General features: G+C 42.0%; 2 pseudogenes and 3 gene segments (V, D, J or C); 3 read left to right on the forward strand and 2 right to left on the reverse strand.

The window, feature by feature from the left end:
- Positions 1-1,001: 1,001 nt before the first annotated feature.
- On the reverse strand, positions 1,002-2,319 carry LOC125019795 (annotated as a pseudogene).
- A 702-nt stretch (positions 2,320-3,021) lies between these two features.
- On the forward strand, positions 3,022-3,503 carry LOC125020339. The segment is given in 2 exon segments: positions 3,022-3,073; positions 3,181-3,503. Coding segments are annotated over 2 exon segments (375 nt in total).
- A 2,729-nt stretch (positions 3,504-6,232) lies between these two features.
- Positions 6,233-7,654, reverse strand: LOC125020340. The segment is given in 3 exon segments: positions 6,233-6,709; positions 7,499-7,554; positions 7,643-7,654. Coding segments are annotated over 3 exon segments (393 nt in total).
- A 3,784-nt stretch (positions 7,655-11,438) lies between these two features.
- On the forward strand, positions 11,439-11,919 carry LOC125020341 (annotated as a pseudogene).
- A 4,733-nt stretch (positions 11,920-16,652) lies between these two features.
- On the forward strand, positions 16,653-17,134 carry LOC125020342. The segment is given in 2 exon segments: positions 16,653-16,704; positions 16,812-17,134. Coding segments are annotated over 2 exon segments (375 nt in total).
- Positions 17,135-22,452: the final 5,318 nt, after the last annotated feature.

The raw sequence follows: 22,452 nt of genomic DNA on the forward strand, positions 1-22,452 counted from the left end.
CAGGGCTATGAATACACACAGGAGCAGAGGGATGACGAGACACAGGTGAGACAAAACAGGACAATCACACGGGGAGAAACCAACGAGTAATCAAGGACACATGAGGAAACACAACAGACAGGAAGTCAAGAAAGTCAAAACATGACACAGAGACACACAATCATGACACTAGTGCTACTTAGAAATATATGTTGTCATCATTTTGCATTCAGTATTAGCTATTCAAATGATACAGGTTCAAATTTCAGACGTGCAACAGTAGGGAGGCTGTGCAACTGCCATAAACATATGTACCTTCACCTTTTAACAGCTAAATGTAGCAGAGACAAAGAATGACAGAAACATTTAGGCCTCAGTAGTTGGTTGATGGGAGCGAGCTGCACTGTTAGCTTCTCTTCTCTGTGTCTGGATCACATCTGGGGACTGAACAGACTCTTGGCCAAATGCAGGGAACATGACAGAATCAGGGTTTAATATGCAGCCTCGTGATTGGATCAGCAATGACAGGGGCGGGGCCTACTGTGTGCAGGAGGCTTAGATTGACAGGTCTAGTGTGGCGCTCTGTGTGAAACGGTGAGTGTTGAAGTGAAGTGCTGACTGAAAGACCACCTCCATTTATCCCGTCACTAAAATATTTATGATTCATGTCGATGTGGATTTAAACTTGTTTAATTTTGTGGGAAACTAATAAAAATAAATGAAAAACTTGTATTCACCAAAAGATTTAACATCCCCCCTACAGTACCCCTGCAGACCTCCTAGGGATCGCGGACCACCTGTTGAAGACCTATGATTTAGAGTCATGAGACGTTCAGATTGATTGAGACTAAAACATCTGGACGTTGACTTTGTTTCACTGAGTTTATCAACAGGATTCTGGATAGAGATAGAAATGATGGAACCTTACACTTCCTTTACTCAGTCACAAACTGTTTGATCATCTCAGTTTGACCTTGGATCACTGAGAGAAAACGACTGAACAGAGTTGACATGAGAACAAGTGAGTTGATGAGCAGATCTTTATTATTTAGAAGCAGTGAAACAACATTGAAACACAGCAAGAAGCCAGTAAATCCTGTTATTGGAAGATGTGAAAGAAAAGCCAGAGAGCAGAGAGAGAGTGAAAGCAGTATGAGAGTCCCAGTGAGTCAGGTCAGGACTGGGAACACTGGTCTCTCCTCAGTGTCTCTGAGAGCGGAGTCTGGGAGCCCTGGCTGGCCTCACAGGTCACAGAGACCACCTTCCTCCACTGGTCTGCAGGGAGCCTCAGGGTGCTGCTCCAGCTGTAGTGGCCGTCCTTCTGCAGCACCCCGGGCTCCTGCTCTGCTCCCCGTTGCTGATGCTGCTGCTGCCGTCCACCTTCCAGGACAGACTCCAGTCTGAGGGGAAGCCCTTGTTGGCCAGGCACATGAGCGTGGCCTTCCCCTGCTGCAGCTCCTCCACGGAGGGAGGCAGCACCGTCAGGGAGGGGGGGACTCTACCCACTGCAGAGACAGAGACACAGAAAACTCAGACAAACTGGGAGTTTGGGTGAAGCTGCTCTTCAGTCTTTCACTTCCCTCTCTCAGCTCGGTAACCGTAGCAACAGACAGGCATCACTGCTGAACCACGGCAACAGACAGGTTTCAGGACTAAAGAGGAAACTAAGAAAGAGGCATTTTGTTCCTCTGGTGTCTTCATGTTTCATCTACAAACTACTAATTCTCACTTTGACTCTTTCAACACATTTGACTTGATGAGAAAAATGTCACGTCTCTCTTCTTTTACAGGATCTTAACAGTTTCTAACAGAAAAGACCTAGATGGTGTGTGTTTGCTTTGCTTCTTCAACATGAACATTGTCAACCACTGAATTCCACATTAAAACTCCTCCAATGAATCCAACTCAGGCATCATGCTGTTTAAATAGAACAGTGAGCTTTGAACAGAGTGGGATCTACAAAATGTGACAAACATGAAAAACTTTGAGAAAGATCCAGTAAAAAGGAGGAGAAATGTTTTGTCAGCTGTTTGGTCTGAACTTAAAAAAGATTGGAGCAGATTTTCTTCACAGAGGAAACTTTAGTTTAGAGAATAAATACAAAATAACCTTCACATTGAATTTCTTTTCAGACAAAATGTTGAAGTGAAGCAGATTTGAGTCTGAAGACATAATGTCACTCATTCAATAATCCCTGCAATTAAATTAAATGACAACGAGCAGATTAAATGATTTAGTAACGTCTACAGTTAAGAAAGAAATGACAGGAAATCTAGATTGAGGTTATTAAATGAGTCAAATGTACTTACAGTTAACTTCCAGTCTGGTTCCTCCACCGAACGTCCACCACAGTGATACAAACTCATTGAGGCGCCGTACAAAAACCTCTGACTGTAGAGAGACACGGCTCTCTGACTCTGAAACAAACTAACTCAACTCAGCGATTCACTGTTTGGATCATTGTAAAAACTGGAAATAACACAGAGCAACAACATGACTGAATTTAGACTTTTATTTACAGTTAATTTCATGTTAAATTACTTTTAAAATGTCACATTGACTTTCATTGAATTTTGTGACAGAAATGTTGATAGAACTGGTAATATGATAACATGCACATGCAAGACATTTCATTCATTCATACAGATAAAAACCCAAATGTATAGAATATTGATATAACTACAGATCAACACTGAGAACTGACTGATCTAAAAAAAAAAAAGAAACTGATTCAAAAATAAACAGAGAATAAGAGATATTTTAAAAGAAGATATGTATAAAAGTGAAATTGTAAAATCTTTCAACAACTTCCTGATCAATATCCAAGAATGAAGTGATTGATCCATTGATCAACATCATGATCAGAGTGATCCAAGTCCCTGTTGGAGTGACTCAGAGCATTTCCATAGAGAGTGACTTTGCATCAGCAGCACCATGCTCCAGTGCTCTGGGAGAGTTTATAGTCCTGAGAGTTGAAGACTGGATGACTGACAGCTGTCCTTCATGACAACAGAAGCCACAGAAATCCTCCTCATCAAAAACATGACTTTGATCTGCGTCCTCATCTGGACTCTCCTCTGCTGCTGCTTCACAGGTAAAGTCCAGAGAATCAAACTCCTCTCCTCTATCAACATCCGTCCCTCTGAAATGAAGCCCACAAAACCATCAAGCTGCTTTATGTTTTTGTCTCTGTATCCTCAGAGTCCAGAGGCCAGGTCACAGTGACTCAGCCTGGATCAGTGACCTCTGGTCTGGGAGGAACCGTCACCATCAGTTGTAGAACCAGTCAGAATGTTTTTAGCTACAATCCTTTATACTGGTACCAACAGAGAGATGGAGGAGTTCCTAAACTTCTCATTTATCAGGCTAGCACTAGAGCATCAGGGATTCCAGATCGTTTTTCAGGCAGTGGATCAAACTCTGACTTCACTCTGACCATCAGTGGAGTCCAGGCTGAAGATGCAGCCGTTTATCACTGTCAGAGTTATCACTACATCAACAGTCTGGATGTGTTCACACAGTGAAAAAGCGTCGTACAAAAACCTCCCTCAGTCAGACTGAACAGAAACTGAAGTGACTGTTGCAGCTGGAAGCTAACTGCAGAGACTGATACAGTTCACTGAACACACAAACCAGACGTTGGTTAAAAACTTCATACATCATCATATTTAACTGTGACATTTAAAAAGAAAAACATCTAAAACACATCTATTGATTAATGTTCAGTGTGTGTTATCATGGATAGTAGCAGTTGTCTGTAGTCCAACTCATTATTAGTCTCTAATAGACAATTAGTTCATATCAACTTTCAGTTTATCACATAACTTCATCATTGTAGTGAAATAAAACCTGAAAGAGTCAGAATGTTTCAGTCACTATTAAAGGATGAAAAGTTAAATTTATAGATAAAAACTCAAAGTTATCAAATTCCTTCAAATTACAAATAAAAAACTAGAAAATTCCCAAGGGGAAATTTTGAACGAGGCAATGCTGCTTGTGCCGAATTCCTATTGTAAACATCTGAGGTGGTCATGATGTTTTGGCAGGTTGTCTGAGATCCAGCATTGTGTCGGTAGAGAGACCAGAACCACAGCTGGGCCACGAGTGTCGCATCAATAACGGTCCCCCGTCTCATTGTACTGCTGTAATTGCCTGAGTGGTCATAATGTTTTGGCAGACATATTTGAATGTGGGGTCAGTGTTGGGTGCACGTTCGAGTGTGTGGAAGGAGCAGGTGTTCATACGCTACAGTGGAGTGTCTGTGGAGTGAGATTTGGCCTCTTTCATCTTCTCTGTCCATGTCTAAGGTGGTCATAATGATTTGGCGGTGTGAGTGACTTAGTGTTCCATTATGATGGTCAGCAGGTACACAGCTGTTGTGTTAATGAAAGCCTCCCTCCTTAGGTACTGCAGCAAACATGATGAGCAGGTACACACCTGCTGTTAATTAGCCCCTCCTCCCTATATGATGCTGTCACTATGAGCTCCTCCCTCCTCCTCTGTAACCATGGTTACGGCCCCTCCCCTGCTCTCTCACAGCTTATATAAGAACTTTAGTGCTTATGTAAGTGGGGGGTAGCTATCTCTGTACCCTAGGATTTGACCTCCGAACAAATGTTCATAACTCCACAACGGTAGGTCGTACGGGGAAAATGAACTCATTGTGAGTGTCAGACAAGGGTCCTCTTCGATTTAATGTTGGTTCCACGCACGTACGGCGAAAACTGTGGCCGCTGTGACGAGAGAGAAAACACCTCGCGTTGCCGTTTTTCACCCCAAATCTGACCTTTATTTAACATGGGAGCGGATGGGCAGAATGTTGGTCGCACCCCTCGCTCAGAAGGGCCTGGGAGTCCAAACCGTAGGACTTACACGAATCAGAGATGCAACATCGGAAAGCCAACACAAATTCCTACGTTTTTATGTATTTTTTATTTCTGTAGCTCCAAATTTGTGGCTGCCAGATAACTTTGAACCACTTTTTTTCGGTTAAAACAGGAAAATCCTCTGGCTAGAGTGCGATTAGAGTGCGGCCATAGGGTCCCATGTTAAACCATATTTTTCAGCTTTTTTCACACAAACGTAAACTGCGACTGCGACCAAACCGTAGCAGGTACAAAAACGCCGTTTTGTGGAAAAGAAAGCTACACTTGTCGTGCCTCGTACAAACTTTTCAGAATTTCTCTAATCCAAAGCATGGCCGAGTAATCATTCAGCAAAACGAGCGAGGCGATTTTGGAATGTTGGCGTTTTTTCTTTGCTTTTCCATTCATTCCTATGGGAAAAATCTGTCGCTTTTTTGTCGTTTATTCTCACCCCGTTTCATCAATCCCTTATAAAAGTCGTAGCGCACCATTCCCGATCAATTCCCAAGTCTTAATATATTATTGTCCATATCGCTCCAGAATTCTGGGACGAGTAGCGCGCCGAAAAAGCTACGGAAAAAGAATAAGCGGAATAAACGCCGAGCAATAACAATATAGAGGCATCGCGTTGCATTGCCTCTATAATTATTAAATCTCTCTAAAATGAAAAGTAAAAAGAACATTCAATGAACACATGAGACTGTCTGAAACTGAATGTGGCTGATATATAACTCCCTGTCCAGTTTATTAGGTACACCAGTGAACTCATTCTGATCTAAATAATGTTGAGTTGATGTAGAAACAGTAACACAAAGGTGGTGATTCACCTGGTTGATCATTGTGATGCTGTTAAACTGGATTGAAAGTGTTTCTGTTATTTAGCCTAGCCCACTGACTACTATGTCAAAATATTAGGAACACATATCAGTTCAGTAGTTGTACAAAATTACACAATTAAATGAACACTTCAGTCACTCTAAACTAAAGCTGAACACCACAACCTTCATAGAGACCAGATCTAGAGCAGGACTGTTGTCACTAGTGTACCCAATAAAGTGGCCAGGGAGGTTCTACTAGTGAGATAATGAGTGAAACAGTGAGATGACTGGATGATTTATCATGAGATGTTCACAGAGGTTTATTATTCCAGGAAGATCTGCTCTGACTGGATCAGAAACCTGTTAGAGACATGAGACGTTCAGATTGATTGAGACTAAAATATCTGGACGTTGACTTTGTTTCACTGAGTTTATCAACAGGATTCTGGATAAAGATAGAAATGATGGAACCTTACACTTCCTTTACTCAGTCACAAACTGTTTGATCAACTCAGTTTTTCTCCTCATCTCTGAGAGAAAACTACTGAACAGAGTCGACATGATAACAAGTGAGTTGATGAGCAGATCTTTATTATTTAGAAGCAGTGAAACAACATTGAAACACAGCAAGAAGCCAGTAAATCCTGTTATTGGAAGATGTGAAAGAAAAGCCAGAGAGCAGAGAGAGAGTGAAAGCAGTGTGAGAGTCCCAGTGAGTCAGGTCAGGACTGGGAACACTGGTCTCTCCTCAGTGTCTCTGAGAGCGGAGTCTGGGAGCCCTGGCTGGCCTCACAGGTCACAGAGACCACCTTCCTCCACTGGTCTGCAGGGAGCCTCAGGGTGCTGCTCCAGCTGTAGTGGCCGTCCTTCTGCAGCACCCCGGGGCTCCTGCTCTGCTCCCCGTTGCTGATGCTGCTGCTGCCGTCCACCTTCCAGGACAGACTCCAGTCTGAGGGGAAGCCCTTGTTGGCCAGGCACATGAGCGTGGCCTTCCCCTGCTGCAGCTCCTCCACGGAGGGAGGCAGCACCGTCAGGGAGGGGGGGACTCTACCCACTGCAGAGACAGAGACACAGAAAACTCAGACAAACTGGGAGTTTGGGTGAAGCTGCTCTTCAGTCTTTCACTTCCCTCTCTCAGCTCGGTAACCGTGGCAACAGACAGGCATCACTGCTGAACCACGGCAACAGACAGGTTTCAGGACGAAAGAGGAAACTAAGAAAGAGGCATTTTGTTCCTCTGGTGTCTTCATGTTTCATCTACAAACTACTAATTCTCACTTTGACTCGATGTGAAAAATGTCACGTTTCTCTCCTTTTACAGGATCTTAACAGTTTCTAACAGAAAAGACCTCGATGGTGTGTGTTTGCTTTGCTTCTTCAACATGAACATTGTCAACCACTGAATTCCACATTAAAACTCCTCAAATGAATCTGACTCAGGCATCATGCTGTTTAAATAGAACAGTTTGCTTTGAACAGAGTGGGATCTCCAAAATGTGACAAACATGAAAAATTTTGAGAAAGATCCAGTGAAACTGAGGAGAAATGTTTTGTCAGCTGTTTGGTCTGAACTTTAAAAAGATTGGAGGAGATTTTGTTCACAGAGGAATCTTTAGTTTAGAGAATGAAAACAAAATAACCTTCACATTGAATTTCTTTTCAGACAAAATGTTGAAGTGAAGCAGATTTGAGTCTGATGACGTAATGTCACTCATTCAAGAATCACTGCAGTTAAATGAAATGACAACGAGCAGATCAAATGATTTAGTAACGTCTACAGTTGGGAAAGAAATGACAGGAAATCTAGATTGAGGTTCTTAAATGAGTCAAATGTACTTACAATTAATTTCCAGTCTGGTTCCTCCACCGAACGTGTACCACAGTGATACAAACTCATTGAGGCGCCGTACAAAAACCTCTGACTGTAGAGAGACACGGCTCTCTGACTCTGAAACAAACTAACTCAACTCAATGATTCACTGTTCGGATCATTGTGAAAACTGGAAATAACACAGAGCAACAACATGACTGAATTTAGACTTTTATTTACAGTTAATTTCATGTTAAATTACTTTTAAAATGTCCCATTGAATTTCACTGATTTTTCAGACAGAAATGTATATAAAACTGTAATATTAGAACATGCATGTGAAAGACATTTTGTTTGTTCAAACAACTAAAACCCAAATGTATAACATGTTGATATAACTACAGATCAACACTAATAACTGACTAATCTAACAAACTGTCTTGAAAATAAACGGGGAATAAGAAAGGTGATATTTTAAAAGAAGTTATGATTAAAAGTGAAACTGTAAAATGTTTCAACAAGTTCCTGATCAATCCAACAATGAAGTGATTGATCCATTGATCAACATCATGATCAGAGTGATCCAAGTCCCTGTTGGAGTCACTCAGAGCATTTCCATAGAGAGTGACTTTGCATCAGCAGCACCATGCTCCAGTGCTCTGGAGAGTTTATAGTCCTGAGAGTTGAAGACTGGATGACTGACAGCTGTCCTTCATGACAACAGAAGCCACAGAAATCCTCCTCATCAAAAACATGACTTTGATCTGCGTCCTCATCTGGACTCTCCTCTGCTGCTGCTTCACAGGTAAAGTCCAGAGAATCAAACTCCTCTCCTCTATCAACATCCGTCCCTCTGAAATGAAGCCCACAAAACCATCAAGCTGCTTTATGTTTTTGTCTCTGTATCCTCAGAGTCCAGAGGCCAGGTCACAGTGACTCAGCCTGGATCAGTGAGGTCTGGTCTGGGAGGAACCGTCACCATCAACTGTAGAACCAGTCAGAATGTTTATTACATCAGTTACTACAGCAGCTACTATTTAGCCTGGTACCAACAGAGAGATGGAGGAGTTCCTAAACTTCTCATTTATGGTGCTAACAGTAGAGCATCAGGGATTCCAGGTCGTTTTTCAGGCAGTGGATCAAACTCTGACTTCACTCTGACCATCAGTGGAGTCCAGACTGAAGATGCAGCAGTTTATTACTGTCAGAGTTTTCATGAGATCAACAGTCAGTATGTGTTCACACAGTGAAAAAGCGTCGTACAAAAACCTCCCTCAGTCAGACTGAACAGAAACTGAAGTGACTGTTGCAGCTGGAAGCTACTGCAGAGACTGATACAGTTCACTGAACACACAAACCAGACGTTGGTTGAAAACTTCATACATCATCATATTTAACTGTGACATTTAAAAAGAAAAACATCTAAAACACATCTATTGATTAATGTTCAGTGTGTGTTTATCATGGATAGTAGCAATGTCTGTAGTCCAACTCATTATTAGTCTCTAATAGACAATTAGTTCAGATCAACTTTCAGTTTATCACATAACTTCATCATTGTAGTGAAATAAAACCTGAAAGAGTCAGAATGTTTCAGTCACTATTAAAGAATGAAAAGTTAAATTTATAGAGAAAAACTCAAAGTTATCAAATTACAAAATAAAACCTAAATGATTTATCATTGAATTCATTAGAATTAAACTATGTTTTTAATGGTTAAAAATGATTGTGAAAACATATTTAATACACACATATAATTCATTAGTTTCCTGAACTGAGACACTGATCCTCAGACAGTAGCTGCAAAGTGACAAAACCTGATGTTTACCTGTAGTTGATGAATTACATCTAAAGATTAAATGTGATTGTGATGAGATGCATTCAGGAAATATTAAAAAACAAGATGATGATAATGTTGTTGAAGAAAGAACAGAGACAAAATATTTGGCATGAAGAAAAAACTTTATTGTGTTGAAATATGAAAAACACGAGAAGCTGAAGAATAATGATGTCGAGTTGGTCTCATGGTAGAAATAAAGAGACAGAGAAAAGCCAGAGAGCAGAGAGAGAGTGAAAGCAGTGTGAGAGTCCCAGTGAGTCAGGTCAGGACTGGGAACACTGGTCTCTCCTCAGTGTCTCTGAGAGCGGAGTCTGGGAGCCCTGGCTGGCCTCACAGGTCACAGAGACCACCTTCCTCCACTGGTCTGCAGGGAGCCTCAGGGTGCTGCTCCAGCTGTAGTGGCCGTCCTTCTGCAGCACCCCGGGGCTCCTGCTCTGCTCCCCGTTGCTGATGCTGCGCTGCTGCCGTCCACCTTCCAGGACAGACTCCAGTCTGAGGGGAAGCCCTTGTTGGCCAGGCACATGAGCGTGGCCTTCCCCTGCTGCAGCTCCTCCACGGAGGGAGGCAGCACCGTCAGGGAGGGGGGGACTCTACCCACTGCAGAGACAGAGACACAGAAAACTCAGACAAACTGGGAGTTTGGGTGAAGCTGCTCTTCAGTCTTTCACTTCCCTCTCTCAGCTCGGTAACCGTGGCAACAGACAGGCATCACTGCTGAACCACGGCAACAGACAGGTTTCAGGACTAAAGAGGAAACTAAGAAAAAGGCATTTTGTTCCTCTGGTGTCTTCATGTTTCATCTACAAACTACTAATTCTCACTTTGACTCTTTCAACACATTTGACTCGATGTGAAAAATGTCACGTTTCTCTTCTTTTACAGGATCTTAACAGTTTCTAACAGAAAAGACCTAGATGGTGTGTGTTTGCTTTGCTTCTTCAACATGAACATTGTCAACCACTGAATTCCACATTAAAACTCCTCCAATGAATCCAACTCAGGCATCATGCTGTTTAAATAGAACAGTGAGCTTTGAACAGAGTGGGATCTACAAAATGTGACAAACGTGAACAACTTTGAGAAAGATCCAGTAAAACGGAGGAGAAATGTTTTGTCAGCTGTTTGGTCTGAACTTTAAAAAGATTGGAGGAGATTTTCTTCACAGAGGAAACTTTAGTTTAGAGAATAAATACAAAATAACCTTCACATTGAATTTCTTTTCAGACAAAATGTTGAAGTGAAGCAGATTTGAGTCTGAAGACATAATGTCACTCATTCAATAATCCCTGCAATTAAATTAAATGACAACGAGCAGATCAAATGATTAAGTAACGTCTACAGTTAGGAAAGAAATGACAGGAAATCTAGATTCAGGTTATTAAATGAGTCAAATGTACTTACAGTTAACTTCCAGTCTGGTTCCTCCACCGAACGTGTACCACAGTGATACAAACTCATTGAGGCGCCGTACAAAAACCTCTGACTGTAGAGAGACACGGCTCTCTGACTCTGAAACAAACTAACTCAACTCAGCGATTCACTGTTTGGATCATTGTAAAAACTGGACATAACACAGAGCAACAACATGACTGAATTGAGACTTTTATTTACAGTTAATTTCATGTTAAATTACTTTTAAAATGTCCCATTGACTTTCATTGAATTTTGTGACAGAAATGTTAATAGAACTGGTAATATGATAACATGCACATGCAAGACATTTTATTCATTCATACAGATAAAAACCCAAATGTATAGAATATTGATATAACTACAGATCAACACTGAGAACTGACTGATCTAAAAAAAACTGATTCAAAAATGAACGGAGAATAAGAGATATTTTAAAAGAAGATATATATAAAAGTGAAATTGTAAAATCTTTCAACAACTTCCTGATCAATATCCAAGTATGAAGTGATTGATCCATTGATCAACATCATGATTAGAGTGATCCAAGTCCCTGTTGGAGTCACTCAGAGCATTTCCATAGAGAGTGACTTTGCATCAGCAGCACCATGCTCCAGTGCTCTGGGAGAGTTTATAGTCCTGAGAGTTGAAGACTGGATGACTGACAGCTGTCCTTCATGACAACAGAAGCCACAGAAATCCTCCTCATCAAAAACATGACTTTGATCTGCGTCCTCATCTGGACTCTCCTCTGCTGCTGCTTCACAGGTAAAGTCCAGAGAATCAAACTCCTCTCCTCTATCAACATCCGTCCCTCTGAAATGAAGCCCACAAAACCATCAAGCTGCTTTATGTTTTTGTCTCTGTATCCTCAGAGTCCAGAGGCCAGGTCACAGTGACTCAGCCTGGATCAGTGACCTCTGGTCTGGGAGGAACCGTCACCATCAGTTGTAGAACCAGTCAGAATGTTTTTAGCTACAATCCTTTATACTGGTACCAACAGAGAGATGGAGGAGTTCCTAAACTTCTCATTTATCAGGCTAGCACTAGAGCATCAGGATTCCAGATCGTTTTTCAGGCAGTGGATCAAACTCTGACTTCACTCTGACCATCAGTGGAGTCCAGGCTGAAGATGCAGCCGTTTATCACTGTCAGAGTTATCACTACATCAACAGTCTGGATGTGTTCACACAGTGAAAAAGCGTCGTACAAAAACCTCCCTCAGTCAGACTGAACAGAAACTGAAGTGACTGTTGCAGCTGGAAGCTACTGCAGAGACTGATACAGTTCACTGAACACACAAACCAGACGTTGGTTAAAAACTTCATACATCATCATATTTAACTGTGACATTTAAAAAGAAAAACATCTAAAACACATCTATTGATTAATGTTCAGTGTGTGTTATCATGGATAGTAGCAGTTGTCTGTAGTCCAACTCATTATTAGTCTCTAATAGACAATTAGTTCATATCAACTTTCAGTTTATCACATAACTTCATCATTGTAGTGAAATAAAACCTGAAAGAGGCAGAATGTTTCAGTCACTATTGAAGGATGAAAAGTTAAATTCATAGATAAAAACTGAAAGTTATCAAATTCCTTCAAATTACAAATAAAAAACTAGAAAATTCCCAAGGTTGAAATTTTGAACGAGGCAATGCTGCTTGTGCCGAATTCCTATTGTAAACATCTGAGGTGGTCATGATGTTTTGGCAGGTTGTCTGAGATCCAGCATTGTGTCGGTAGAGAGACCAGAACCATAGCTGGCCCACGAGTGTTGCATCAATAACGGTCCCCGTCTCATTGTACTGCTGTAATTGCCTGAGTGGTCATAATGTTTTGGCAGACATATTTGAATGTGGGGTCAGTGTTGGGTGCACGTTCGAGTGTGTGGAAGGAGCAGGTGTTCATACGCTACAGTGGAGTGTCTGTGGAGTGAGATTTGGCCTCTTTCATCTTCTCTGTCCATGTCTAAGGTGGTCATAATGATTTGGCGGTGTGAGTGACTTAGTGTTCCATTATGATGGTCAGCAGGTGCACAGCTGTTGTGTTACTGAAAGCCTCCCTCCTTAGGTACTGCAGCAAACATGATGAGCAGGTACACACCTGCTGTTAATTAGCCTCTCCTCCCTATATGATGCTGTCACTATAAGCTCCTCCCTCCTCCTCTTTAACCATGGTTACGGCCCCTCCCCTGCTCTCTCACAGCTTATATAAGAACTTTAGTTCTTATGTAAGTGGGGGGTAGCTATCTCTGTACCCTAGGATTTGACCTCCGAACAAATGTTCATAACTCCCCAACGATAGGTCGTACGGGGAAAATGAACTCATTGTGAGTGTTAGACAAGGGTCCTCTTCGATTTAATGTTGGTTCCACGCACATACGGCGAAAACTGTGGCCGCTGTGATGAGAGAGAGAACACCTCGCGTTGCCGTTTTTCACCCCAAATGCTACCTTTATTTAACATGCGAGCGGATGGGCAGAATGTTGGTCGCACCCCTCGCTCGGAAGGGCCTGGGAGTCCAAACCGTAGGACTTACACGAATCAGAGATGCACCATCGGAAAGCCAACACAAATTCCTACGTTTTTATGTATTTTTTATTTCTGTAGCTCCAAATTTGTGGCCGCCAGACAACTTTGAACCACTTTTTTTCGGTTAAAACAGTAAAATCCTCTGGCTAGAGTGCGATTAGAGTGCGGCCATAGGGTCCCATGTTAAACCATATTTTCAGCTTTTTTCACCCAAACGTAAACTGCGACTGCGACCAAACCGTAGCAGGTACAAAAACGCCGTTTTGTGGAAAAGAAAGCTACACTTGTCGTGCCTCGTACAAACTTTTCAGAATTTCTCTAATCCAAAGCATGGCCGAGTAATCATTCAGCAAAACGAGCGAGGCGATTTTGGAATGTTGGCGTTTTTTCTTTGCTTTTCCATTCATTCCTATGGGAAAAATCTGTCGCTTTTTTGTCGTTTATTCTCACCCCGTTTCATCAATCCCTTATAAAAGTCGTAGCACACCATTCCTGATCAATTCCCAAGTCTTGATATATCATTGTCCATATCGCTCCAGAATTCTGGGACGAGTAGCGCGCCGAAAAAGCTACGGAAGAAGAATAAGCGGAATAAACGCCAAGCAATAACAATATAGAGGTATCGCGTTGCATTGCCTCGATAATTATTAAATCTCTCTGAAATAAAAAGTAAACAGAACATTCAATGAACACATGAGACAGTCTGGAAACTGAATGTGGCTGATATATAACTCCCTGTCCAGTTTATTAGGTACACCAGTGAACTCATTCTGATCTAAATAATGTTGAGTTGATGTAGAAACAGTAACACAAAGGTGGTGATTGACGTGAATGGTCTTGTGATGCTGTTAAACTGGATTGAAAGTGTTTCTGTTATTTAGCCTAGCCCACTGACTACTATGTCAAAATATTAGGAACACGTATCAGTTCAGTAGTTGTACAAAATTACACAATTAAATGAACACCTCAGTCACTCGAAACTAAAGCTGAACACCACAACCTTCATGGAGACCAGATCTAGAGCAGGACTGTTGTCACTAGTGTACCTAATAAAGTGGCCAGGGAGGTTCTACTAGTGAGATGATGAGTGAAAAAGTGAGATGACTGGATAAGTTTTGATGAAATGTTCACAGGGGTTTATTATTCCAGGAAGATCTGTTCTGACTGGATCAGAAACCTGTTAGAGACATGAGACGTTCAGATTGATTGAGACTAAAACATCTGGATGTTCACTTTGTTTCACTGAGTTTATCAACAGGATTCTGGATAGAGATAGAAATTATGGAACCTTACACTTCCTTTACTCAGTCACAAAGTGTTTGATCATCTCAGTTTTTCTCCTCATCTCTGAAAGAAAACGACTGAACAGAGTCGACATGAGAACAAGTGAGTTGATGAGCAGATGTTTATTATTTAGAAGCAGTGAAACAACGTTGAAACACAGCAAGAAGCCAGTAAATCCTGTTATTGGAAGATGTGAAAGAAAAGCCAGAGAGCAGAGAGAGAGTGAAAGCAGTGTGAGAGTCCCAGTGAGTCAGGTCAGGACTGGGAACACTGGTCTCTCCTCAGTGCTCTGAGAGCGGAGTCTGGGAGCCCTGGCTGGCCTCACAGGTCACAGAGACCACCTTCCTCCACTGGTCTGCAGGGAGCCTCAGGGTGCTGCTCCAGCTGTAGTGGCCGTCCTTCTGCAGCACCCCGGGGCTCCTGCTCTGCTCCCCGTTGCTGATGCTGCTGCTGCCGTCCACCTTCCAGGACAGACTCCAGTCTGAGGGGAAGCCCTTGTTGGCCAGGCACATGAGCGTGGCCTTCCCCTGCTGCAGCTCCTCCACGGAGGGAGGCAGCACCGTCAGGGAGGGGGGGACTCTACCCACTGCAGAGACAGAGACACAGAAAACTCAGACAAACTGGAGTTTGGTGAAGCTGCTCTTCAGTCTTTCACTTCCCTCTCTCAGCTCGGTAACCGTGGCAACAGACAGGCATCACTGCTGAACCACGGCAACAGACAGGTTTCAGGACGAAAGAGGAAACTAAGAAAGAGGCATTTTGTTCCTCTGGTGTCTTCATGTTTCATCTACAAACTACTAATTCTCACTTTGACTCTTTCAACACATTTGATTCGATGTGAAAAATGTCACGTTTCTCTTCTTTTACAGGATCTTAACAGTTTCTAACAGAAAAGACCTCGATGGTGTGTGTTTGCTTTGCTTCTTCAACATGAACATTGTCAACCACTGAATTCCACATTAAAACTCCTCCAATGAATCAGACTCAGACATCATGCTGTTTAAATAGAACAGTGAGCTTTGAACAGAGTGGGATCTACAAAATATGAGTCATGAAAAAATTTGAGAAAGATCCAGTAAAACGGAGGAGAAATGTTTTGTCAGCTGTTTGGTCTGAACTTTAAAAAGATTGGAGCAGATTTTCTTCACAGAGGAATCTTTAGTTTAGACGTTAAAAACAAAATAACAGTAAAATGAAATCTCTTTTGAGACAAAATGTTGAAGTGAAAGAGATTTGAGTTTGAAGACATAATGTCACTCATTACAGAACCTCCCAATTAAATAAATAACAACGAGCAGAATAAATGTTTCAGTAACATCTATAGCTATGAAATAAATGACAATAAATCTAGATTGAGGTTATTAAATGAGTCAAATGTACTTACAGTTAACTTCCAGTCTGGTTCCTCCACCGAACGTCAACCACAGTGATACAAACTCATTGAGGCGGCGTACAAAAACCTCTGACTGTAGAGAGACACGGCTCTCTGACTCTGAAACAAACTAACTCAACTCAGTGATTCACTGTTTGGATCATTGTGAAAACTGGAAATAACACAGAGCAACGACATGACTGAATTTAGACTTTTATTTACAGTTAATTTATGTTAAATTACTTTTTAAAATGTCACATTGACTTACATTGAATTTTATGAGAGAAAGGTTTATAGAAATGCTAATATGATAACATGCACATGCAAGACATTTTATTCATTCATACAGATAAAAACCCAAATGTATATAATATTGATATAACTACAGATCAACACTGAGAACTGACTGATCTAAAAAAAACTGATTCAAAATTGAACGGAGAATAAGAGATATTTCAAAAGAAGATATATAGTAAAGTGAAATTGTAAAATCTTTCAACAACTTCCTGATCAATATCCAAGTATGAAGTGATTGATCCATTGATCAACATCATGATCAGAGTGATCCAAGTCCCTGTTGGAGTCACTCAGAGCATTTCCATAGAGAGTGACTTTGCATCAGCAGCACCATGCTCCAGTGCTCTGGGAGAGTTTATAGTCCTGAGAGTTGAAGACTGGATGACTGACAGCTGTCCTTCATGACAACAGAAGCCACAGAAATCCTCCTCATCAAAAACATGACTTTGATCTGCGTCCTCATCTGGACTCTCCTCTGCTGCTGCTTCACAGGTAAAGCCCAGAGAATCAAACTTCGCTCCTCTATCAACATCCGTCCCTCTGAAATGAAGCCCACAAAACCATCAAGCTGCTTTATGTTTTTGTCTCTGTATCCTCAGAGTCCAGAGGCCAGGTCACAGTGACTCAGCCTGGATCAGTGAGGTCTAGTCTGGGAGGAACCGTCAACATCAACTGTAGAACCAGTCAGAGGGTTTATGGTGGCAACGATTTAGCCTGGTACCAACAGAGAGATGGAGGAGTTCCTAAACTTTTCATTTACTATGCTAGCAATAGAGCATCAGGGATTCCAGGTCGTTTTACAGGCAGTGGATCAAACTCTGACTTCACTCTGACCATCAGTGGAGTCCAGACTGAAGATGTAGCAGTTTATTACTGTCAGAGTTTTCATGTCATCAACAGTCAGTATGTGTTCACACAGTGAAAAAGCGTCGTACAAAAACCTCCCTCAGTCAGACTGAACAGAAACTGAAGTGACTGTTGCAGCTGGAAGCTACTGCAGAGACTGATACAGTTCACTGAACACACAAACCAGACGTTGGTTAAAAACTTCATACATCATCATATTTAACTGTGACATTTAAAAAGAAAAACATCTAAAACACATCTATTGATTAATGTTCAGTGTGTGTTATCATGGATAGTAGCAGATGTCTGTAGTCCAACTCATTATTAGTCTCTAATAGACAATTAGTTCAGATCAACTTTCAGTTTATCACATAACTTCATCATTGTAGTGAAATAAAAGCTGAAAGAGTCAGAATGTTTCAGTCACTATTAAAGGATGAAAAGCAAAATTTATAGGGAAAAATTCAAAGTTCTCAAAGTACAAATAAAACCTATCATTGAATTCATTAGAATTAAACTATGTTTTAGCTGGTTAAAAATGATTGTGAAAACATATTTAATACACACATATAATTCATTGGTTTCCTGCACTGAGACAATGATCCTCAGACAGTAGCTGCAAAGTGATAAAACCTGATGTTTACCTGTAGTTGATGAATTACAACTAAAGATTAAATGTGACTGTGATGAGATGCATTCAGGAAATATTAAAAAACAAGATGATGATTATGTTGTTGAAGAAGGAACAGAGACAAAGGATTTGACTTGAAGAAAAAACAACTTTATTGTGTTGAAACATGAAAAACACGAGAAGCTGAAGAATAATGATGTTGAGTTTTTTCTCATGGTAGAAATAAAGAGACAGAGAGAGAGTGAAAATATTTCTAGGTTGGATCATTTTGTTTGTTACTTTGGCCTCGGTCCACCCTGAACTTATCATCCACTCACTTTTAATTTGTTTGTCTTTTGTAAATAAAGGACCTTTCTTCATATGACAGCATGCACACAGAGCTGTACCCCTCCCTCACCTAGACTTGTCAAACCATCTCTCACTGCTCCTCATCCCAGCTGACACTCCATCAGGAAAAAGTCTAAACCACCAATAAAATACATAAACTATGTGTGAAAGTTCTCTCTCAACTAATGGACATGTTTGGACATCAGATGTTGGAGACACACACAGAGACCACTGGTTCTTATATTAAATTCTGAACAGATATGTTCACTGCTGACAAACACATTCAGATTCATCCCAATCAAAAACCCTGGATGACAAGTAAAATAGAAACTCTTCTGAGATCTGACCACCTCATCTTCACGTTGGCTGACCAGGACAACAAGAGAAGGGAGAACCTGAGAAACCTAACAAAGCTATGATGAGGACAATTTGACACATAACAACCCACAGAGGACGTGCCAGGGATTAGACCAGATCACCAACAACAAGGACAACTCTGCAGTAACTGTTGGAGCTGATACTACGGGTTAACTGTCACACATCTTCAACCAGTCCATCTCTGAATGTTGTGCCATCCTGTTTCAGAGCATCCACCATCATCCCAGTTCCAAAGAAGGACTGAATGACTACAGACCATCTGTGGTCATGAAGAGCTTTGAGAGACTCCTTCCTCACACCAATCACCGACCCCCTCCTGGACCCCTCACAGTTCAGAAGACTAGGGGTGAGTTGAGTCGGGTAAGATCTGGGCAGGTAGATTAGATGGAGGGGTTTGCCCACTTGTTGTGTGTTGGCACCGTGTTGGCACTCGCTTTGGCCTCTTGGATGGGTTGTGAATGCCAGTATCTGATTTGTTTTTTGCGTAATGGCAGAGATGGATGAGTTTAATGCTCTATTCGAGGAATTGATGGACAGATGCAGTCAGGAACAACAGCAGAACATGGCATGGCATTGTCAAGTGGATATCCCCCATAATCAGCTGAAGGGTAACATGGAAAGTATTTTGAAGGCAGAGTTGATTGAGACGGGTGTTTTGTGTGCCGGTCAGGAACGTCCTCTCGTTGCAGCTAATGCTGCCGATATGTCTGTGCCAGTGGTTTGTATTTCAACAGCACAAAGAGTTGCCTACATCAGTCATACTGGCTAGATATTCGGTTCAGGGGTCCAGAAAATGTAGCAGCAGATGAACTGTCCCGAGCCCCGTACTAGTCTAGCCTGTGTATAACTGACTTCACCTTAAACGGTTTGTCTCATCCATGTCATCTCTCTTTTTCCTCTTAAATCACTTCTTACTGGCACCAGGTTGCTGAGGGGGGAGGGGTCTGGTGGATGACAAGCATCAGGTTAGTTTTCTTGAAAAATATTTGTCCTGGTATTAAAGTAATGTGGTAATGCAACATGAGCTTTAATTTTGAACCCTGTTCTCATGGAGGTGGGTGTGACGGCCTCCTGCCTGGCAGGGCCTGTTCTGGTGTGTTTTTATCTGCCAGGTACCTGGCTGGTGGGCGGAGCATAGTTAGGGAGCACCTGGCCAGACTCCCAGTGGGCGGCTTGTTTAAGACCTGTCTGTCAGCTCCCATCTCTCTCTCTCTCTGTCTTTGGTTCCATCCTGAGGGTACCATGTTTTTTTTTGGTTGGCTTTGTCCTGATTCTTAATTATTTTACTCCATCCAACACTTAACATTCTACACGAGGACATTCACCCATCACCAGACACACTGATAAACACTGACATCCACACCCCACCTACAGTATGTGGTACGCTTTCCTTCTTATTATTTATCCTCGTTTGTTATAAACTTCTTGAACGTTATGTTCCTGTGTATTTGTGCTTTTTGTCACGGCCCATGAGCCGGGTCATGAGAACTTACAGAGCAAATCACTCTGTGGACAACCCCACCAACCTCAGCCTCCACCATGTGCTCCAGCACCTGGACCAGCCCAGCTCCTATGTCAGGACCCTGTTTGTGGATTATAGCTCAACATGCTACATCTGCAGGTACCCCTGGATCTAAACATCAACAAGACAGTGGAGTTGGTCATGGACTTCTGTGGACATTCACCCTCACGCCCCCCAACTTCTCATCAACACTGCAGTACAGGTTTCTGGGCACCACCATCACCAGGGACCTGAAATGGGAGACACACTCATCCAAGCGGTCTCACCAGAGGATGTTTTTTCCTCAGGTCGCTCCACAAGATGAACGTCTCCCTCAATGTTCGTGCCCAGTTCTACAGAGCCACCATCGAAAGTGTCCTCACCTCCTCCATCACATCCTCTGCTCACACCAAGAACAGAACACATTGTGAGAACATCCAGTCGTCTCCCGGCCTCCAACAGGAACCTGTGTTTGTTCTTCATCATGTCAGATCCAGGTAGAGGTCTAGAAGGATCTCGGGGGGGCATCACACCCTGCTCACTCCCTGTTCACAACACTCCCATCAGATCAGGAGTCACCTAGAAAAGACTCCTGCTGCTGATTTAATGCTCTGAAAAGATGTTTGGTGAAAGTCTAGAGGCCCTAAACACCTTCTATGCCCACTTTGAACCTGCTGATCCTGCTACCTGTTCCAGACTCACTCAGAGTGTCTGGAAACAAGATGAGGACGTCTCTGCAATGTGTCAACCTCCACAAACCAGCAGAACCAGACAACATCCCTGGGAGGTTTCTGTTGGACTGTGCAGACCAGCTCACTAAAGTGTGAGGTCTTTAACGTCTCTCTCTTCCAGGCTGTGGAGACGTTGTCCCTGTAAACAGCTTCCATCATCCCAGAGTCCTAGTGTGCAGCAGTCAGGAGAATGAGTGACTATCGACCGGTGGCCCTCACTCTAATAGTTATGAAAAGCTTTGAACGCGTGGTCATGGCCACATTAAGGACAGGGTGGACATTAATGTGGACCCAGACCAGTATACATACGGGAAGAACAGGTCTGTAGAGGATTTAATTTCATCTGTCGTCCACTCTGCTCTCACTCACCTGGAGGGTAGAGACACCTACAGGCTGCTTTTCCTGGACTTCAGCTCTGCATTTAATACAACTGAACCACAGACTTTAGTCAACAAACTGCTGCTGCTTGGATTACCACCAATTCTCTGCACCTGGCTACTGGAATGTCTGACACAGAGAAGTTCACTAAAGGTCGACTCACTAATATGTTGACTGATTTAAAGAACTTTCCTTCAGTCAAACAGTTTAATATTCAAGTGTTTCCAAAACACTTAAGAAATCATCATCATCTATGATAAGTTTTTAGATTCATGGTAAAATTGAGACAAATGAATACTGGCATCAAAATTACTCATCATTCCAAACTTTCCATTTACAGAAACACCTGAAAAATAAATGTTTATGTTTACAACAACTACCACCGTTTACACTGGTACCAACAGAGAGATGGAGGAGTTCCTAAACTTCTCATTTATCGCGCTGACAGTAGAGCATCAGGGATTCCAGGTCGTTTTTCAGGCAGTGGATCAAACTCTGACTTCACTCTGACCATCAGTGGAGTCCAGACTGAAGATGCAGCAGTTTATTACTGTCAGAGTCTTCATCTCATCAACAGTCAGAATGTGTTCACACAATGAAAAAGCGTCATACAAAAACCTCCCTCAGTCAGACTGAACAGAAACTGAAGTGACTGCTGCAGCTGGAAGCTACTGCAGAGACTGATACAGTTCACTGAACACAAGAGATGACTTTACATTGATTGTTAACACACTCATCATCATATTTATTCATTTTAACACGAAGCTTCTCCATTATTGAATTAATGTCCTCACAACATGAGTTAATTTGAACACGTATCACAATAAGTTAACAAACTGAACATGATCTTGGTAGTAATCAGATTACTTTCTCCATCAGAGCTTCTTTCCATCCATTCAGATCAGTTCCAGGTCCTTATGTGACTGGACTCTAAAGGAGCTAAAGTTAAACTGTTCCCGAGTCTAAGTTCAGTCATGACCTCTGACCTCAGCTTCATACGGGAACATGAAGACACAGAACAGCATCAGAAAACGTCTCAATCTTTACACAATGACAGAAAATATTCTCTTAGACTCAGAATCAGTTAAAGCTCAATGTCATCATGAGTGATGAACTCAAACTACATCTACACACACAGCAATCAAACTTCATTATTGGAGCTTTGAGACAAAGATGAAGAAACAAGATCTCCACAAAGTCCTTTCTGTAGAGAACGTGGAGCTTTCTATTGTGTAGATGAGTGAATAAAGACTGTGCTTCCTTGGTTTGTACAACAGGATTAATGTTCCTCGAGGGAAGAACACTGTAGACCATGTGTATACTAACATGAAGCATGCATACAGAGCTGTACCCCTCCCTCACCTAGACCTGTCAGACCATCTCTCACTGCTCCTCATCTCAGCTGACACTCCATTAGGAAAAAGTCCAAACCACCAATAAAATACATA

This window comes from Mugil cephalus, chromosome 14 (assembly GCF_022458985.1).
Source record: "Mugil cephalus isolate CIBA_MC_2020 chromosome 14, CIBA_Mcephalus_1.1, whole genome shotgun sequence".
NCBI lineage: Eukaryota > Metazoa > Chordata > Actinopteri > Mugiliformes > Mugilidae > Mugil > Mugil cephalus.